The following is a 19,306-nucleotide window of genomic DNA, read 5'->3' on the forward strand; positions in this document are numbered from 1 at the left end:
ACTGCGCTGTACACCATGGTACACCATGGTACACTCAGTACAGGCTGTTTAGTCGTGATGCCTGATGGTGTACGTCTTCTGTTGAGAAGTGTTGTGACCTCTTGATCTTCCTGACTGTGGTACATGTATCTACATGGTCACTCGACAATCAGATTATCTAGTAGTGACTGTGCAGTGCTGATCGTGACTTTGCCCAGCCCCACTCAAATAATGACGTGATGCCACAGTACATGTACATACATGTAGCTGACCTGGCGTAGATTTGCCGGCAGAAGCGACATGATCATCGAACCGGACTGGAGCTGGTAGTTTGAGATATTGCTGCCTGCCTTTTTACCGTGAAGCCAGCCATGCACCGTGATCGTGTTGCATCAGTTCGACGGATTTATCTCCTAGTGCGAGACTCGCTGAGTGGCGGAAGATGTATTGACACCGGCTCCATCACGAATCCTGTCTCCATGCGATCTCAGTGGTGATTACTTCGGATTAGTGACAGGTGGTGTTTTTAGTGGTGGTCCAGCCTTGGAATTCAGCTGAGGAAGTCTGTTCAAGTTGCCATCTCCTGCTGCGATTGGAGTGCGTTATGTAAGGGTGACAAGATGTTTTTGTAATAATTATTTTATACCGCATTCCAACTGGATCGTGAAAATGAATTTCGTGAGCAAGGGATAGTAAAATTATTTTAATTATAATGTGATCAAGAAGATAGAGGTTGAGTGAAGCTTCAACCTTGTGTCTAATGATACATTCTATTATTACTGAGTGTGGGTTGAGGAGGATTCCCGGCACAAACAAACAATAATTATGTGTTCAGTTTCCAATTACCAGGTTGCGGCCGGACATTTAGACACTTTAAAACTTGACCCATGAAACATGCACACAGCTGGCTAGCATGTAGGCTCACATGCACACAGCGGGCTAGCATGTAGGCTCACACACACACAGCGGGCTAGCATGTAGGCTCGCCGGTTTTAGAAATATGTTCAGTCCTGAACCTTGTCACCCTGCCACTCTCCATACATAGTATACATTAATAACTGCATCTCAGTATGCTGCTTAGTAGTACTGGCCAATATTATAGTCTTAGTGGTGAAACCCTACTGCCGCCCACATGCATTTTGTGGCTTGTTTGAAGCCCGCGTACCTGTAAAGTGTGTGTTGGTGTGTGTTGGTGTGTGTTGGTGTGTGTGTGTGTGTGTGTGTGTGTGTGTGTGTGTGTGTGTGTGTGCTTGCGTATGCGTGTATCTGTGTGGGTGTTGTGTGCGTGTGTGTGGGCGTTTTCTACATGTGTGCGTGTGTGTTTGTTTGCATGTGCATGATTGGGGACGTGTTTTTGTGGCCCTTTAAAATTTGTTTACGTTGAATTAACAACAATAAACATATGATTGCCTTCATATGGTCTAAAGAATAGCCTTCTATAGCAGGAGAAGTGGAACCGGTCGGGCAGGTGCGGCCAAAGCCACACCAATAATTAAAACTTTGGTGAACAAGGAGAAGGACCAAATGTTACGAGTTATGACTAACTATCCACCAACGTAACCAGATCTTGTACAGTCAACGAGTGCGACAAAATGGCACAAAACTGACAAAGGAGTACTGAGACATTCGGCGACCTGACACCTAGCTCCGACACTTCTCCAAGGCGCAAACCAACAACCTTCCAACTTGGAAGGCTCAGGTTCGGAGAGGTCCAGTTGGCTCACCATCCGAGTTCAAAAATTTAAACTTGTGATCTTTATAAGGTCGACACTTTCTTTAACAAAATACAGTCGGCAAAGGAGCGCAGTAGACGCTATTGCAAAGACTCTCCGCTACATAGTGAACATGCCGGTGGGCGACCTAATCAAGAGCTCTGTACCCAAACATGTGAAACCTCTCCAGGCGACCTGGCCATCAACTTCTCCAGTTTCCGTGTCCACGCTGAATTTGCCGTTGAGAACGCCCACATGCTGTCGTCTCTAATTGCCGAATTGCCAATATTCGAAGTGTCGCATGCTCATCCTGATTTGAAGTCCTTCAGTCAGCAATCATGTGGTGAACTCGATGGAGTAAATTTCCTGAGTGACAGTAATGTCCTGTTTATGCTCCGGGCAAGAAACAGTGCGCAGGCTGACAATGTTTTTGCTGCCGGAGGTTGTATTGGCGAAGGTCCTTTCAACACAAGCCAGTGCTACTATCAATACCGGAACAGGCAGCCAGTACCAACCGACAGAGTACCGGGAATTCTCCACTACAACTCCCTGATCACGTCCCCCGAGAGCCCAGTTGCACCGCGGTGGTACTCACAGCCGAAAGAGTGGCTCCAGGATCCAGCAAAACACAAGGACGATGCTTGGCTAGGTGGAAAGTGTCGACATCTATGCCCTGATGGGTCTTCGTTGCGGCAGGTGTCGATGGGGCGCTGCAGAATCCCAGACTATCTGATCTGCCCAGTGCACACAAAGTACAGTGATTCTCTATGGGTGAACCCATACTTTGACTGTGAACTTGGCTTTACATGGATGGTAACGTACTCCGCACCTGTGTCAGTGTACCACAACAACACAGTACACTACCTTGGAATGACTGGTATAGATATAGATCTGGATAAGATACCCATCGATCAGTGCTCAGTGGAACTGAACGGTCGGGCTGAGGGGTACGGCAGCGTGTTTGCTGATACCAACCTGTGCGACACGGACACAACAGTGTGTGTCACGAGTGAAGCCAGGAACACATCACAGCTTATAGCGGGTCGGTACACTTGTGTCTGTAAAGAAGGGTATTACTATCCACACACTCTAGGGAATACGAATGAGATACTGGGAAGCTCTCTGACATCGTTGGACATAATCTGGGCTCAGGATCAGTGTGCAGCTGAAGTGAGGAAAAAGCTCCATCTGTTTCGGTGCGCCAAGTGTCCACATCACTGCAAATATTGTATTTCCCCAGCAGACGATTGCAGGTACAAAAACAAAGTATCGATCACAGCGCCTGCTCACTGCGTCAACGCCCTAGCTCTTGTGCTTGTCGTCTCTCTCCTGATCTATGTCATCCGCGAACGAAGTGAAGCTATTCTGCGCTCGGCCAGTTGGAAATTCCTGGTGGCCATCCTCATTGGCTGTATTGTGGCCTATATTGGGCTCTTCATTGGAAGTACCCCTTCACGATGGAATTGCTCTCTGTTCAAGTGGCTGAGTGAGACTGGCTTCGCCTTGAGCTATGGCAGCATTCTGTTGAAGAGTTGGCGAATCGAACAGATCTTCAGCCATAAGATGATGTCAAAGACAAGACCACAGTCACATCTGAGAGATGTGAATTTAGCCGCCTACCTGGTAGTGTTGCTACTGGTGTGGTGCTTTATTCTCACGGCTGCCACGCTTTCAAAGCAGTTAGCCAGCGAGGCGGATGAGGTCCTGATGACGGGAAAAGATCAGCCTCAATACTTTGAACGCTGTGAGGAAAATGCCTTTAAATTTGTCGCGTTTGCAGTTCATCTGTTGCTGCTTCTTTCCAGCAGCTTTCTGTGCTTCAAGCTTCGCAGAGTTCTTAACGACTATGCAGAGAGTCGTGAGATTTCCATTATTGTTTATCTCTCATCTCTAGTGGAACTACTGGCATTCACGGGCAAGCTCTTCCTGAGGGCTATGCCCGATATCCACTATGCCGTGCACTCGCTGGAGAGTCTGTTTCTGTTTGGAGTCATGCCAGCCATCCTAGTGCTCCCAAAAGTCAGGCGCATCAGAGTATCCAAGTTGGAACGCAGCCATTCCAGTGTTTCGAGCGCCAGGTTGAAGCTACGCCGGTCCTCCAGTGATTTGAGACGACTCCGCATGAACACCATTACACTGTCCAGTTTTCACCAAGGCAGCCAACACGGCCCCCGCCAAAGCTCTGCGTCGCAGCAGCTCTCACCCTCTAGTAGTCAGTACTCAAATGGCCGGGCTGGGTATCCATGTCCCATATCCAATCGTGACAAGTTAAGGGTATCCCGTTTGTCTTCAGTCAGAACACAATCATGTGCTGATTCGACAACCAAAAGGTATTCCTTTGTAACTAAGCTTCACCGTATCGTAAGTGCTTCCGCATCTGACACAAAACCTTCTAATAGTTCTATAGAAGGGCTCCGTAAATCCTTGCAGTCTTCTAACATATCATGACCAAATGGTACTGATGCAAATATTGATAGCTGTAGCAGAGGCTACGAGAGTGTATCTATAGGGCTTGAAAGTGATGACGTCAAAAACGGCCAGGGAGCAGTAAGTTGACATCAGATTTCTATTTTGGACCCAGGTGTGACTTTGCTATTGTCTAAGTATGTGGGTGCAGAGCAACCCACTCATGTCGCATGCAGGTGTGACTTGTATTTCGCCACCAGTTGTCACCCCGCCCCCATTAGCCAAATCAGTCAGTTTCACTGGCTACATCACCTTGCTGTGAGTAAGACCGTTTGAAATGTGCTTGGATCCATACAAAAACTGAATCCAAGTGGATCCAGTTTTTGAATTTTTGAAATTGTTGCTATGCTGTGACGTAGCACTTTCAAGCCTTATTGCTGAAGATTCGATATTTGAGAGCGATTGACAGATAACATTGATAACTTGATGCAGTTGAGAATTATATTGATTACGTTGTATTGAGCAGATACTATAAATAAAACATGTAAAGATCAGAGAATCCGTATTTCATTCTCCCAACTCCTTGCATACATACATGTAACAGTTGCCATCAACATTGCCAGCAAATATTGAATATTTATTTGAGCAAAGGAAGATAATCCACATCAGCTGCTCATTCTTTCTAGTCAAGAAAAAGTTTCCAAGTGTGATATCATAATGACATCATTGTTGTCATGTACTGCCATGCGCATGCTTTACTGTGTACAGTGCTTGTACATGCACATGACTCACGAGCGGGTCCCCAGTTTCTGGCCAGAGAACTAATGAGTACTCAGTGAGATTATTTCAAAACTAGATGCATAAATACAGTCAACTTTGCGTATAACGACACCCGGCGGGGCATCAGAAAAGTGTCCTTATTCGCGAAGTGTCCTTATACCCGAAGTCTCATTACATGTATTACAGTTAGATTGGACTTTGCTCTGGGCATGGAAATTCTGCCGTTATTCGCGAATTGTCGTTATATCAGCATTCTTTATTAGCGAAGTTGATTGCAGTGCAATTCTTTAATTTATGTAATAGTAATTAAGGGTCACCCTTTCAGTACAAAAATTGATGATTTCACTACCAGCATCTTAGCCACTCTAAAATATCTGCTTTCACTGACGAGAGTTTTATACTCGAAACAGCTGTATGAAGGAATTCAGTACCAACACCGGGATGTGTCGCTTTGCTGATGGTGTGCTATGGCAACGTGTCGAGGTCGGCTGGAGAGCGCAGTGATGGTGTGATGGTGGATGAACAATATGTAACAGTACACAAAAGTCAATAATGGATAGAAATTAGCTAGCAATGCCCAATACAAATATAAAGAAAGGAAAATGTATTGATTTGGGACAGCAGAAAAGTGTGTATTCTAGTTTTTTCACCCCTGGTATTTTTTGAAAGGAATGCCATGGATAATGAGGCAGAGTATAGGCACGTAAAGATAAGCTATGCTGCGGGAGATGCATGTATGGGCGGAAGAGAATTCGATCTATTGAAGAGGTGATGAACGGTCTGCCATATCGTGTGATTGCTCACCCTTAAACCAGTGGAGATAGCGTTAGGTTATCCCCGAACATTTGGTGAATTATGGAGAAAGGATTGTCTGCAGCAAAGAGATCATACGTTCCAAGTGTATCTGTACCCTGCTAATAAAGTACTTCAAGTACTAGTAATAATATTATTATTGATGTATCCTGGCTGACATTGATGTGCATGTACGGTGCATGGCATTGAAAACTGATAAGAGAGAAATCGAGAACTCCCCCAAAAAAACCACAACAGCTATGGTGTAGGACGCGATTATGTCATTCAGAAGAGAGTTCAAGGTGTCTACTTTTAAAACTTACGCGACGCCGTTGTCATGGTTCTGGAGTAATGAGCTACAGCCTACATGTACAGTACAAAGTCCAGGGGGCTTGTGTGCGTCCAGAACGGCACTAGATTCAGTCAGGGAAACTTTGGCCATCGACGTATCCCATGGCCCACCGGGCAAGCCATCAGGATACATTGATTGGGCACTGATGCCGGAGACAAATTTCCAATCCATTGTCACAAAAACAGCTTGTGCAATTTCGCATCCACTCTTCTCCATGCAAACGTATCCTCCCATCCGGCTCCTTGCACGCTGCTGATGATACAGAAAGAGAGATGCAAGGAACGGCAGTGGCATTTTAGCCAAGCAAGTATAAATGGACTGCATGCTTTCAATGAGTCAGCGACAAGAACAAAGAAGAAGGAGAAAGAAGTGGGAGAGACGTAAACATAGAACGTTATCGAGTTGGGAGCATACATGTACATACAAGTAATAATATTAATATAATTATACATAACAAGCCGTCTTTCATCTCCGTGACTTGGTAGTGGACACCCAAGTGCTTCACGGTCCTTTTCTTGGAAAATGTGCCTGGAAAGAAATTTGATGATTCGAGGCGATGCGTTTTACAATGATGTCAAATCAAATTCATGTGAAATTTAGTATTTTTCAGAGAGGAGTACATGTGTGAAGTATATGTGCATTTTACGTACTGTGTAAATGATTCTTCTCAGGCAGTTTCTTACCCCTTTCACGACACTCATGGCAGCATTGTCCGGGGACATCGAATATCTCGAAGCCGTGAGGACACGAAGGATCCATGCAACTGGACCCCATGCAACCAATACTTCCATTATCGCAAGTGCATCTTGCGCAGTCGTCCAGTGCCCATTCTTCATTGTGCTGACGGGGTTCATGCCCAACTTGCGTGCAGTTCTGCAGGGATTCTGTGATACACGAGAGAGCAGGATATATTGTTTACCATAGAGGTTAGACGATTACATCATCAGGTGTTGCGCTTTGGCAATATGGAACATTTGAGTTCCGTGGGATTGGTACTTCTTCCAGCACATGCATCAAGGACACACAAGGCATACGGAGTGAAGAATGGAGATAATCTCATAAACCTCTTCTTTATACCAGTCTACAGAACAAAGGCCAGCAAGAAAATCCCATTTTTAGTGCATGCACATAACTGCATATTGTCAGTTCAGACAGCCGGAAGTTCCTACAAATGAGACTACATTCTTCAGTTTCATTTAGACTCAAAATCACTGATATAATGACTTGTGGTTCTAGATAAGCACTAGTACGAGGTGCAACGTCTGTGTGGACGAACAGCCATAACCTTACCAATAGGGTGACATTCGCGACAGCATTGGCCCGAGGTGAACGTCAACGCATAGCCAGGCTGGCAGCTCTGAGGGCACAGGTCTACTACGGTACATGTTGCCCTGTCATGACTGCACTGGCACAACTGCACAGTGCAGTAGTCACGCTGAAACCATTGAGAGCCATCTCTTCGAAATACTCCAGTTTCATCGACACAACCTACATGTAGATGAAGTGAAGATTGAAATACAGTAACACCTAGGTTAAGACCGAACCCTGCATCAAGAGGAATCCTGTCCTGACCGGACACACTGTGCGCTAAATGGCATGTAAGGGCATGAGAATGATACGTTTAGCCAAACAACATGGTTTGTTGTTGTTGTATACTTTATTTATTCTGGAAATCAAAACAGGCATAATGCCTAATAACAGTGGACCCACTGTGGATCACTACCACATGGTTGTGTTACTAACCAGCTACAGATGTATAATTGAATGGACTTTATGCTACGATTATGAGAGTATTTCTCTCCCTGCCGTCATGCCACTCCACCACAGAGTTTATATCCTGCATCCGATCTTGCTTTTAAAAGTGAACAGCAGGACAATGGTGCCAAAAGCTTTGCAAGGCTGCTGATCTGCGCTTCAGGGGTGTGTTAGAACTACAGGTGCAATGTACATGTAGGTGCTAAGTCGTTGACTGTCTCAGTCCCTGTCAGTTCGGTGCCTATTTGGGGCACTTTCTGGCTCTTGCGCTATCCAGGTACAGTGATGAACAGTTGCTCATAACTCGTACCCACGTGGACTGTCTCCTGCTTTCATTACAATTGGTTCCATGTGTGAGGTAGGGTACGAAATGATACCAATACATGACCGAAAACGCGGTGAGGCACATGCTTCGGTTCGGAGGGGGGAAAGGGTGGGGGTGGGGAGGGTGAGTAGGAGCAGAGGAGCAGGTGGATTGGTTGAAAAGTATAATAATATTTCGGTAATGGAATTTGTATCCTGCATATACTGGTTGACTGAACACCACTGGATAAAGATTGTGGGCAGTTCGTCGACTGTTACTGCACTGTTTGTACTTGAAGTATAGGTATTGACATTTTCATAACAACTGTCACAAGAGTATTCATCGAGATAGTGGTAGCGACTTCAACCATGATTTCATAGGAACGTTGTTTGCTCCACACACAGGAGCTAGCGCTTTTACGCCAACTTGACTGGGAAATCGCGAGCTCCGGTGTGAAGAGCAATCAACTTTTAATTTAAGAATATTACCCATAGCATCTAACCTTCCAACTCCCGGCAAGTATGACAGCACTGGCCAGGCACGTCAACTATACCAAACTCGCACACGGGCGTTTCGCAGGTAGTCCAGTTGCATTCCGCCCGGCCAGCCTGGCCACATTTGCACACCGCACAGTCGAAATCATGTGGATGCCAGGTTTCCTTCGCCTCCCTTCTCTCTCCGCTCCATCCTGTGCAGGAACTATCTTCAGAGCCATGATCTGATAACAACAGGAGAGTATGATGCCTTAAAAATATTTCCATTGTACCTTGCTGGTAGACCATTTTCTTTGCCTGGTGTGTTTCGTTCTTTTAAAACGGTCGCCTTTTAAAGCAAACTGCTTGTATATTTCACTGCTACCATGTTCGGCATGATGTCTCTGAACTATTGAGGTTGCAGAGGACGAACCTCAGCTACCTGCGGAGCATTTCACTCAATTGGTGAAGTGCCTTATTGTGCGAAGTGCAATATTTTTTATTCTGCAACCAACCTTACCTGGTATTTTCTTGCATTCGTCGCAGCATTGACCAGGTATATCCACAATTTCATGGCCATCCTGACAAGTAGGGTTAGGGCAGTCGGATGACATACATCCTACGCCACCGTCTTCCTCACAGCGACAGTACCCACAATCTCCGAAAGGCCAACGCTCACCCCAACTTCTCAGTCCACCGTTAGAGTAGTCAAAACAGGTTCCATTCGGAGGAATATCAGGATCTACAACAAGTAGAAGTTAATAAAGTGTTCAGTATAAGATGACATTGATACAGATAGTGGATGGTGCCTGCTCCTCGGGTCTGTCTTTAGCTGACTTTCACGCATGCTAAATCGCCATGCAGAACAATGCCTCCTAGCTTTGCAATACGTATGGTGTGGGGTACCCTTGAAACGATCGGGCCGCTGCATTAACGTGAGACCAATGTAGCGAAGCTAACCTTCAGGAGTGTCCGGAAACGTGAGAGGATTCCCAATGGAAGCCGCTTGAGATGGGTGGCCGGCAAGAAATATAACTGTTAGTACCGAGAGGAGTAGCTTAGACATCCTAGCTGCTATGGTCAAGACAAGAGTCAAGTTCGTCTGCTAGTGTCAACTGCGTCGTTTACAACACAAGGCTTCAAGTGTTCTTTTGGTTGGAGCTAGCTGGGTTCGATCTGGCTAGCAACCCGCATATAACATACGACTTGTGTAGACGTTTTCTCGTGTTTGAATCAGTGTGCAAAGATATGTGTTGACACATCCTCGTTCTAGCCTTCACTTTGTGTGGCGCAATACCTGGTCTAGAATTAGCCAGTACAAATGAAGCAGATAGCCTATTAGGTGCGTGCAAGGGAAATCTGTTCGCGAGGCGCTGTACAGTACGCCTACATGCATGTCCAAGGGTTGCGCGTCTCTGAATATTTTCCCTGTCTGCAGACCCGCAACCAAGGTCCAGTGACTGTCAACGCCTGACCACGGTGTGACCTCGTACTGTTGGCCCCCGGACAGCGCATAGCATCTATCTGTGCATTGTTTTGACACCGTCCCGCGTGGTGAAGTCCGTTGTCGTGAAGTTGAAAGAAAAAGATAGGGGATGAGTGCATGATGAGGTGGTTTGCGACGTTACAGGTTCGTGCTCTGCCAGGACAATGTCAAAATGCAATGTCTGGTTGATATGTGCTGCGTATTATGTGGGAGATCGCCCACTACCACATTCCAGAGGTAGTAAAGTTGACACAGCGACAATTGTGTGGAGGATAGAATGGTACTCCCTCAACGGCCCACGAACCATGGTCCAGAGTGTTATGCGAAAGAAATGACCTCTCGCCAACTATTACTTTGAGGTCTGGCTCTCGTCTGATTTACCCAAAGGCCTAGTGAGCTGAACCTAGTAAATAACATGCACCAGTACCGGTATAAAGAATATCAACACCGCTTTCGCAATAATGGAAATCATTGCCGATCGCCAAGACGGGCAGCCTAAACATAAGATGGAGCAAGGTGAGAAATACTGAGGGGTATCATAGCGCACGAGTAATTATGTGTGAGAACGGGGCTGGACTTGCTGCTGATCGCAGCACGAAAACTCAGAGCTATTATTCGTCACTACATCAGATGAAAGACCTGCAAGTAATTAATAAAAATAGAAGTACAAGGATGGGGGTGGGGGGGGGGAGGTTTTTCATGTAATGAAGTGACTGCGGTGGAGATTACGCACATTTCAAAGTAAAAGGATATTCGCACAATCTGGACACTGAGACAGGAAAGCGCTGCACTGTGTGCAAGGCAATATGCTATGCACAATATCACACTTGGTTTCTATGGTAAAAATGGTGGCCTAACATACCGTATCTTCAAACATTGATCACAGCATAATCCCGCCACATCCACTACTTCATAACCTTCATCACATATCAGTGTTGGACACATAGATGACCGACATCGTGTTCTACCATCAACACAATGGCATGTGCTACAGTCCGTGGGATGCCATGTCTCGTTGTGTTGGCGTCGTTCACCCCCAGTGCCAGGTACTACACAGTCAGCAGGTCCTGCATGCCACAAACAATAAGCGCAGATTATTTAGGTGTCCCCCCCCCCCCCCAGTACCGTAACCTTGTAAGAAAATGTTTGCGAATTGTACAAGAATTCAACCTGATAGCTATTATCATAATTATGATCATGACAGAAAAAGAAAATTCAGTAATTCAGTATTTGCTTTGGAAAATTCATTTGTCATTGCTATCAAGTTCGGCTTGCTTTTCTCTGTGCTGCGCTGATGAGTCCACAAAGGATGAAACAGTTCTGTCCGCAGATTGAGTAATTCAGTATTTAAGTATTCGGCGAGGAGACCACAATTTTAATATCGCAATAAGGAGGCCGAGCTGAAGTGACAATGGATTACTTTATTAAACAATGGCAAGCGATGGAGACGATGCGAAAACTATGTAAAAAGGAAAGGAGAAATACATGTAAGAAGAAAAAGCGATGGAAAAGAGATGATTCGAACTAGTTTCGAACAACACTCATCCGGAAACAACGTTGTACTAAAGAACCAGAACAAATGAAATAGTACAGCAAGCAAGGCAAGGTAAGGAGGACACAAAGACAGCACTAAAATATCAAGGTGTGATTTCTCACGAAGAAATAGTTGATAAAAACACATGGCAGACAGAAGTCCTTGATGTTTTAAAGCTGTCTGTGTGTGCTCCTTACCTTGCCTTGCTTGCTATATTATTTCATTTGTTCTCATTGGTTCTTTTGTACAACGTTGATTCCTGATGATCCTTGTACGAAAACTAGTTTGAATCTTAGCTTTTTCGTCTATTATGTATTTCTCCTTCCCTCTTTACGTTGTTTTCGAATTGTCTCCACCGCTTGGTGATCCAATATCACTTCAGCTCGTTCTCCTTATTGGGATAGTAATTCAGTACTGATTATTTTCAAACTGGCAAATACGTAAAAAAAAAGGTCACATCAATTGCTTATGTGCAGAATAATCTTGTGTTGCTCAATGTGAATTTCCTTAGCACTGTTTAATCAACAGGGTGAGGCCAGGCCAAATGGACTGTCTAAGGTACTTGTACAGTGAAGATGGTGACCATGAGTGTGTACGCAGTTAAGTCAGTTTCACATCAAAAGAACCTAACCGTACAATTCTAACCCAAACCCTAACTATTGTGGAAAACATAGGACGATAATTGTATGGCATGTGTTGACATACGGTATTCAACTACACTGGCGTAGAATATGTAAGGAACGCATTCCTACCTCTTTTCACACATTGGTCGCAACATAATCCCTCTACATCCACTGCTTCATAACCTTCATCACATGTCGGTGTTGGACAAACAGATGACCGACAACCTGTTCTTCCATCAACACAATCACATGTGCTACAGTCTGTGGGATGCCATGTCTCGTTGTGCTGACGTCGTTCACTATCGAGTCCTGTACAGTTGGCAGGGGCTGAATATCACATAAACACAGATGGTTTAAATGCAGCAGTGAAGCAATCAACTATAGAACGTAGAAAGGTCAAACAATTGATCAACGTTCTTGGAGATCATCAATAATGGCAATAAAACTACAAACATCAAGCCACGATCAACATCATCAAGCACGAAAACGTGTTTGTGAAATATATGGGTCTCATTACATAATGTATACTGTTGATTATAACTGCTTAAAGTTGTAGTCTTTGCAGTAATAATGTCAAACAACTCTAGATAATCGGTTTGCATGTTTCTGCATGGTGAAAGTTCAAGATGTTTTCCACAAGAACAATTTGAAGTGTTCCGACGGCTCGATGTTGGGAGCCCTTGTTAGCAGCATAATATGCATATAGTTCATGCGCGTCCCCACCGGTACTGAAGTATGTCCTGGACAAGGCCAAGATCTGACTAATTTAGGAAGCCTGGTGTTGTTAGACGCAGTTAGACTGCTTAGTCAAGGTGGCTAAATGCATGTATGAGTACTGCTATTAGTATCCCGTTCGCAGATGGTTGGTCACAACACACATATGCTGCATACTAGCAGTACCCTGCCAATACGATCATTTAGTTACCTGACACGACGCTCGCCACCAGGAGATTGTTGGCCACTGGTATATCCACGCACTGGTCACAGCATAATCCCTCCACATCCACTGCTTCATAACCTTCATCACATATCGGCGTTGGACAAAAAGATGACCGACATCTTGTTCTACCATCAACACAATGGCATGTGCTACAGTCCGTGGGATGCCATGTCTCATTGTGCTGACGTCGTTCACCCCCAGTGCCAGGTACTGTACAGTCAGCAGGTCCTGCATGCCACAAACGATAAACACAGAATATATTTTTTTACTTGCTGTTCACCCTAGGTACTGTACAATCGGCAGGTGCTGTGGATACTATTATTCTTATTATTCGAAGGGTGAGCCAATATAGTTATGATGGAGAAAGGAAAAGGACAAAATGTTACGAGTTATGACAAACTGTCCACCAACGTCACCAGATCTTATACAGTCAGCGAGTGCGACAAAATGGCACGAAACTGACAAGGAGTACTGAGACATTCGGCGACCTGACACCTAGCTCCAACACTTCTCCAAGGCGCAAACCAACAACCTTCCAACTTGGAAGGCTCAGGTTCGGAAACGTCCAAGAGGGGAAGGAAAGCCCAACGAAGAAGAGCATGAGCTACGCGTCACAGCAACAAAGAATGCCAAAAGTTACTGGATGACGTCAGTTTTGTGCCACACTGGTGTAGAATTTGTTTGAAAAGCATTCCTACCTCTTTTCACACATTGGTCGCAGCATAATCCCTCTACATCCACTGCTTCATAACTTTCATCACATATCGGTGTTGGACAAAAAGATGACCGACATCGTGTTCTACCATCAACACAATGGCATGTGCTACAGTCCGTGGGATGCCATGTCTCATTGTGCTGACGTCGTTCACCATCGAGTCCTGTACAGTTGGCAGGGGCTGAATATCACATAAACACAGACGGTTCTAAAGCATAAAGCTGATACATTATCCCTAAGATGAAACCAGGTAAAAATGAAAGTTGGTTTGTGAAATTCTGTACCTCTTGCCCTGCATGGTGGTCTTGTAAAAGTTTTGTATTAATTTAATTATTTAAAGAATTTCCCAAAGGCATAGCCTATCGGGGGGATCTCGTAACAGTGAAAATGATCCTTGATTAACGTACTAGTGAAGCGACTTAAGCAGGCAAATATATGCTATTTATAATGAGCGCGAAATTGTGTCCGAAACTCTGAAACAGAATCTATAGCGGTAATCTTGGGTGGAAGGCAATTCCATAATTTGCCGATTTTACAGAAGAAAAGGGAAAAAGAGGACGACGTTTGTAGTTTTCCTTTCGGTAAGATGATATGCCAGATCAATGTGTTATCTGCTAGTGTGTTCCTGTATGGTAAAGTTTAGGACATGTTCGACAAGAATAATTTGAAGAGTGCTGACGGCTCAATTTTGGATGCCAATATAAAACAGGATTGCGTGTACTTAGATTTCATGTGCAGATTACTGAACTACAGCGTGGACATCGACATGGCAAAGGTACAATCAACCCTGGGGCACTGACGTTGTACGTCTGGATAGTGGATACTCGTTCACAATTTTCAGTATCAATCTCTCATATCTGGGTGTCACAAAACACGGAAAGAATATACTAGCAGACTGAGAAACAATATTCATGTACTTGGAAGTACTTCCCCATCAACACAACATTGTGTACATCGGATGATGCACTTAGTGTTCTGACAGTGCTAAATCCCGCGGAGGGTACAAGGGTAATAATTATGGTTTGCTTGTTTGCTGCAAAATAGAAAAATTATTTACCTGCCACAACTCTTGGAACAGGGAGTTCGTTTGCCGCTGGTATCTCCACGCACTGGTTACAACAAAGTCCCTCTACATTAACTGCCTCATAACCTTCATCACATATCGGTGTTGGACAAAAAGATGACCGACATCGTGTTCTACCATCAACACAATCGCATGTGCTACAGTCTGTGGGATGCCATGTCTCATTGTGCTGCCGTCGTTCACCATTGGGTCCTGTACAGTTACGGGGGACTGCATAAACAGAAAGAGTATGAAAGCTAGACGCCATTTTTCCAGATACAGAGACGTAGTTTCCCTGGCAAATAACTTATTTAGTCGTGCACATGGTGCAAACATACGTCAACAATAACTGCGCCAGTATGGAATGGTTTACGGCAAAATGCACTATGACGTAGCCGTATTGTCAAAGCAATCATTATGATGTCATCATCGTGATATTGCCTGATCATCGCCCAGCACAAAACTCGGCCTGCTAAGAGCCGTCATAATAATGTGGCCTGATGATCACTCAGGACTATTATGAATTCTATGTTAGAGAGATCAACTCTGAGTATTTTAAAGCACCATTTCTAGCAACGGAAGTATAATTATTACGTCGTGAAATTCTGGTATCACCGAACGTTACATGTTTCGTAACCAGGCTTGGACTTGAGAAGGTACTTGAACGCTACCAATAGCAAAATTCAGCACACTTCCGCCTAGAAAACACCATAGGATACCACAACAACCTTACCTAACTGCCGACACTGCCTGCAGCAGTAACCAGCAACTTTCACCGAATGCTGACCAGTGCTGCAGGTGTCAGGTTCTTTGCAGTTTGATCGTACGCAGACCTTCTTCCCACCAGCACACATGCATCGCTTGCAGTCATGGGGCCTCCATACTTCGCCAGTCTCGTATACCCGTCCATTACGAGTCACACATTTCCCAGGAGGACCTAGGTGACGAATGTCAAGACATCATTTGAAAAGGCATACTGTCACTACAGGCAACGCGATACATGTTTAGGTTGAAAGGGGTTTTCCCTTTTCTTTTGTATGCAAAATGAAGGCTTTGCAAAGTATACTGAAGAAACCAATAATGGCCTTTGTGCACATAACATGCAACTACGCACTCCAAAGAAGGTGGTGGAGTGGGTGGGTATACCAAACTCCGTCGACCATAATTATGATCACTGCTGGACATGGCCAGCAGAGCAGGTTTTGTGTTGCGAACGTTTCGAAGGTTTACACTGATAATGGATTATTATACGCCTCGTCAAGTAGCCTTGCATCATTCTTTCTCCTTAGAAAAACGAAAAGCTACGAAATGAAAGTCGTAGTCGTAGTTACGGGGCAAATACTGGTGACATATCTATTAGGGAAAGAAAAACTACAAATCTCAAGCTATTCTTCCCCATCATCATCACCAAGGACTTTATTTATTTATTTATTACAGCATCTCATAGCACAGTGAAAACACCGGCCAATGCAAAGAGAGAGGGTGTTAGCCAACCACGGCAAGGAAGGGGGAAGGGGAGGAGAAGAAAATGGAACCGGCATGGATAAGCAGTGATTGCAACAAAATGAGAAACACAAAATCAAAGTCAAGGCGCGACAAGGCTCTTAAAAAGGCGGAGGGAAGAAATTCCTTAGCTTCTTGGGGAAGTGCCAGCCACGCACAGTACGCAGTGAGGGAGAGAGTGAAGTAGAAAGGAGAACTTAGGTTTCGGAAGGGAAAGGGAGTTTCTCGTGCTACGGGAAGAGAATCAGTTGAAACAGTGGAGGTGAGGTGGACACAGAGTGAGTTTGAGAGAATGGATAAGGGTGACAAGATGTGAATTACGTCTCTTAGACAAAGGGGTAGTGTCAGCAAGGGCATAAAGGGTGGAAGATGGAAGCATGCGGGGTTTTCGGAGGAGGATTTTGAGAACTTTTTTGTGGTGAATTTCGAGCTTGGCAGCACGGGTTGTGGAAATTCCAGCCCGAGCAGTATCTGCATAATCAAAAATGGGGCGTAGGTAAACTTCGAAATTCATGAACCAGTTTTCGAGAATTCTCTTCAAATGAATTAAAAGCAACCAGAACCAAGCTGTTTTGAACTGGCTCAAGACAAGAAAAATGGCTGATGCTTGTGAAAAAAATGTGCTGCACTTGCGTAATTGTTCTTACTGCGATACGTTCTACCAGTAATGAGATGCCTTTTGTTAGGTCTTCTGCCTGGATGTCATTGACAGATGAGTTAAGCCCATGGATCCTTCCATGAGTGACATGCGAACTGTAACTATTATTATTATTATTAGAACCAATGAAACATAAGGAACATTAGTATCACAAGGGTGGAAATCATTACAACTACATGTAGGTGATAACTTTATTTAGAAAGAAAAAGGACATACTTATGGATACGAGTTAAGAGTAATTCCATGTGTCCTTTTCCTTTCCAAATTCATTATTGGCTTAACATCCGAGGGATACATTTATCGAAGAATTTATGCACAAGGGGAGATAAGAAAAAAGGGGAAAGGAAGAAAGAGATGAGAAGTGAGACAAGCGGAACTAAAACACACACTGTGTAAAGATAAACACCCAATGGACGCTACTGATTTACTAGTGGGATCAGGGGTGTCAGTAGACAACTTGAGAGATACTTTTTCTTTTGTTTACACAAAGGTGGCTGGGGAGTAAAAATATTAATAACTTCTAACACTTTCAGACGGGCGAGAATTTATCACCTAGTTGTAATGGTCACCACGCTTGTGATGTTACTTATCCTTATGTTTCATTGGTTCTGGTTGCTTGATTTGAAGAGAAAGCCCGAACACTGATTAATGAGTTTTGGAATCCTTATTGATGATAATGGTGTGTAAACAGGTGTTGCTGTGTTTTGCACATGTCACTATGTTATCAAGAGGGCAAACAGAATACAATTGACCGTGCCATGGCGAATGATTAGACCACAACACTACAAAAATGAAAACAGTTGTATGTGTAACCGGCACCATTTGGTAGGGGAAAGATCCAAGAGTCCCTAATCCCCCCTTAACATCAAAGTCAATGAAAAAACGCAAAAAGCGGGAGAAAAAAAGAAAAGAAAAATCCAGGAAAATACAGGGGCACTGATTGATGATAATGGTGAAGAATAGTCTGACATGTGTAGTGTTTCTTTCCCTGATAAGCTTGCTGTCTCCAAGAAAGCTATTTTGACATACACTGTATACTCGTAATCTTAGATGGGATGAATTCTCACCTGCTCTGGGTCCAAGAGAGTTAATGAATGGTTGGCGCCATTGCTGCCAACCACCCAATTCTGCTTCTGACCGGCAAGGATGAACGGCAGCTGCTATAGCCACGAGCAGAACACAAAACCACTGAAACATTGTGGGCAACTTATCTAACCACTGTGCGAAACAGGACACCGTGGTATCCTAAAGTTCTTAAGCTTCAGCTCGGTGTGTTTGTTTATAAATGTTCGAGGAGTTCAGCACATGCAATGAAGCTTTCCTATTGAACTAGTAGTTACTGCGGATCGAAAGGTTCTGCGCATAATTTATAGTCAGTTCAACACTACAGGTCTGTGCGGAAGCAGTGTTGCAGCAGCTACAGGTAAGTATTATTAGAACTAACCCAGCCCTAACATCCGACGATCTTTTAGATCAACATCGACAATTACCTCTGCTTGACGTGTCTGCTCCAAATTTGCCACCTGGCTGACAGCATCTGTGATCGGGCCCACATCATAGTTCCCAGGGGAACACAAAATCGTGGACTTACACTTCGCAAGTGCTTCTTTATCTGTTGAGCATTCCTTTCCCTACTTTGCGATTCGACAGTTCATAAACAATGTCGATGGCGGTGTTCATCTAGAGTCAGTTTGACATTACACCCAGTCAGCTGTTTTGCTAGTACGTCGCGGATGAGCAAGAGCCTGTCAAGCTTGTCAAACAAACCTTCTTACCTCTCCCAACACTATCCTCACGTGTCAACAATGAATCATCACAAAACTCAACTTTACTACACATTGCGCATTGTTTGTCTGTGGCCACTCTACGTAGTTTTCCTGAGGATCCCTGGCTGCTTAGCATACATGTAGGTCCAAGCAGTTATAAGTTTTGGTGGCATGACACCTTATGAAAAAGAACGGCAGCTAGTCGGTTCGAAGATACAACTCTTGTAATCAATAGTAAATGGTCCCAGAATCTCCGCTTCCTTTCATACATGTACATGTACATGTTGGTGTTGCATTGGTAAGAATGGGCAGAAAATCGGTTTGAAAACCCCGGACTAGTTGTTACCTTCATGATAACATGAGTGCATTACTATAACTACCCGGGTTATCAGCCCGAGCGAAAAATTTGCCATGAATAAGTGCGACTGCATTTGAGCTTGGTACCAAACATCTACATGTATAGCC

General features: G+C 44.4%; 2 protein-coding genes across 5 annotated transcripts; one reads left to right on the forward strand and one right to left on the reverse strand.

The window, feature by feature from the left end:
- The first annotated feature begins 1,486 nt into the window (after positions 1-1,486).
- LOC135808559 (G-protein coupled receptor 179-like) lies at positions 1,487-5,155 on the forward strand. Its single transcript, XM_065321769.1, has one exon. The coding sequence runs from the start codon at positions 1,947-1,949 to the stop codon at positions 4,137-4,139; it is 2,193 nt and encodes a 730-aa protein (XP_065177841.1). The 5' UTR covers positions 1,487-1,946; the 3' UTR covers positions 4,140-5,155.
- Positions 5,156-5,386: 231 nt separating this feature from the next.
- LOC135808560 (cysteine-rich motor neuron 1 protein-like) lies at positions 5,387-18,446 on the reverse strand. Of its 4 annotated transcripts, none has more exons than XM_065321773.1 (12): positions 18,143-18,440; positions 15,648-15,851; positions 14,909-15,145; positions 13,835-14,032; positions 13,122-13,364; positions 12,326-12,523; positions 9,514-11,106; positions 9,074-9,295; positions 8,583-8,798; positions 7,312-7,509; positions 6,705-6,905; positions 5,387-6,270 (listed from the first exon to the last, which is right to left on the reverse strand). In XM_065321773.1, exons 1-7 carry the CDS (start codon positions 18,270-18,272, stop codon positions 10,874-10,876), a joined length of 1,443 nt encoding a protein of 480 aa, XP_065177845.1. In that variant the 5' UTR covers positions 18,273-18,440; the 3' UTR covers positions 5,387-6,270; positions 6,705-6,905; positions 7,312-7,509; positions 8,583-8,798; positions 9,074-9,295; positions 9,514-10,873. The 4 variants fall into 4 exon arrangements, with proteins under 4 accessions (XP_065177845.1, XP_065177842.1, XP_065177846.1 ...); XM_065321770.1 differs by having other exon boundaries at positions 5,387-6,273; XM_065321774.1 differs by lacking the exon at positions 13,835-14,032 and having other exon boundaries at positions 5,387-6,273; positions 18,143-18,446.
- Between the last annotated feature and the right edge of the window lie 860 nt (positions 18,447-19,306).

This window comes from Sycon ciliatum, chromosome 2 (genome assembly GCF_964019385.1).
Source record: "Sycon ciliatum chromosome 2, ocSycCili1.1, whole genome shotgun sequence".
NCBI lineage: Eukaryota > Metazoa > Porifera > Calcarea > Leucosolenida > Sycettidae > Sycon > Sycon ciliatum.

Coding starts and splice junctions, on each gene's coding strand:
- LOC135808559 (XM_065321769.1), top strand. CDS start 1,947: ATGCTGTCGTCTCTAATTGCCGAATTGCCAATATTCGAAGTGTCGCAT.
- LOC135808560 (XM_065321771.1), bottom strand. CDS start 18,272: ATGTTTCAGTGGTTTTGTGTTCTGCTCGTGGCTATAGCAGCTGCCGTT. Junction 15,146..15,647: donor CAGGCAGTGTCGGCAGTTAG/GTAAGGTTGTTG, acceptor CTGTTTATGCAG/TCCCCCGTAACTGTACAGGA. Junction 14,033..14,908: donor TGTTCCAAGAGTTGTGGCAG/GTAAATAATTTT, acceptor TGTGATATTCAG/CCCCTGCCAACTGTACAGGA.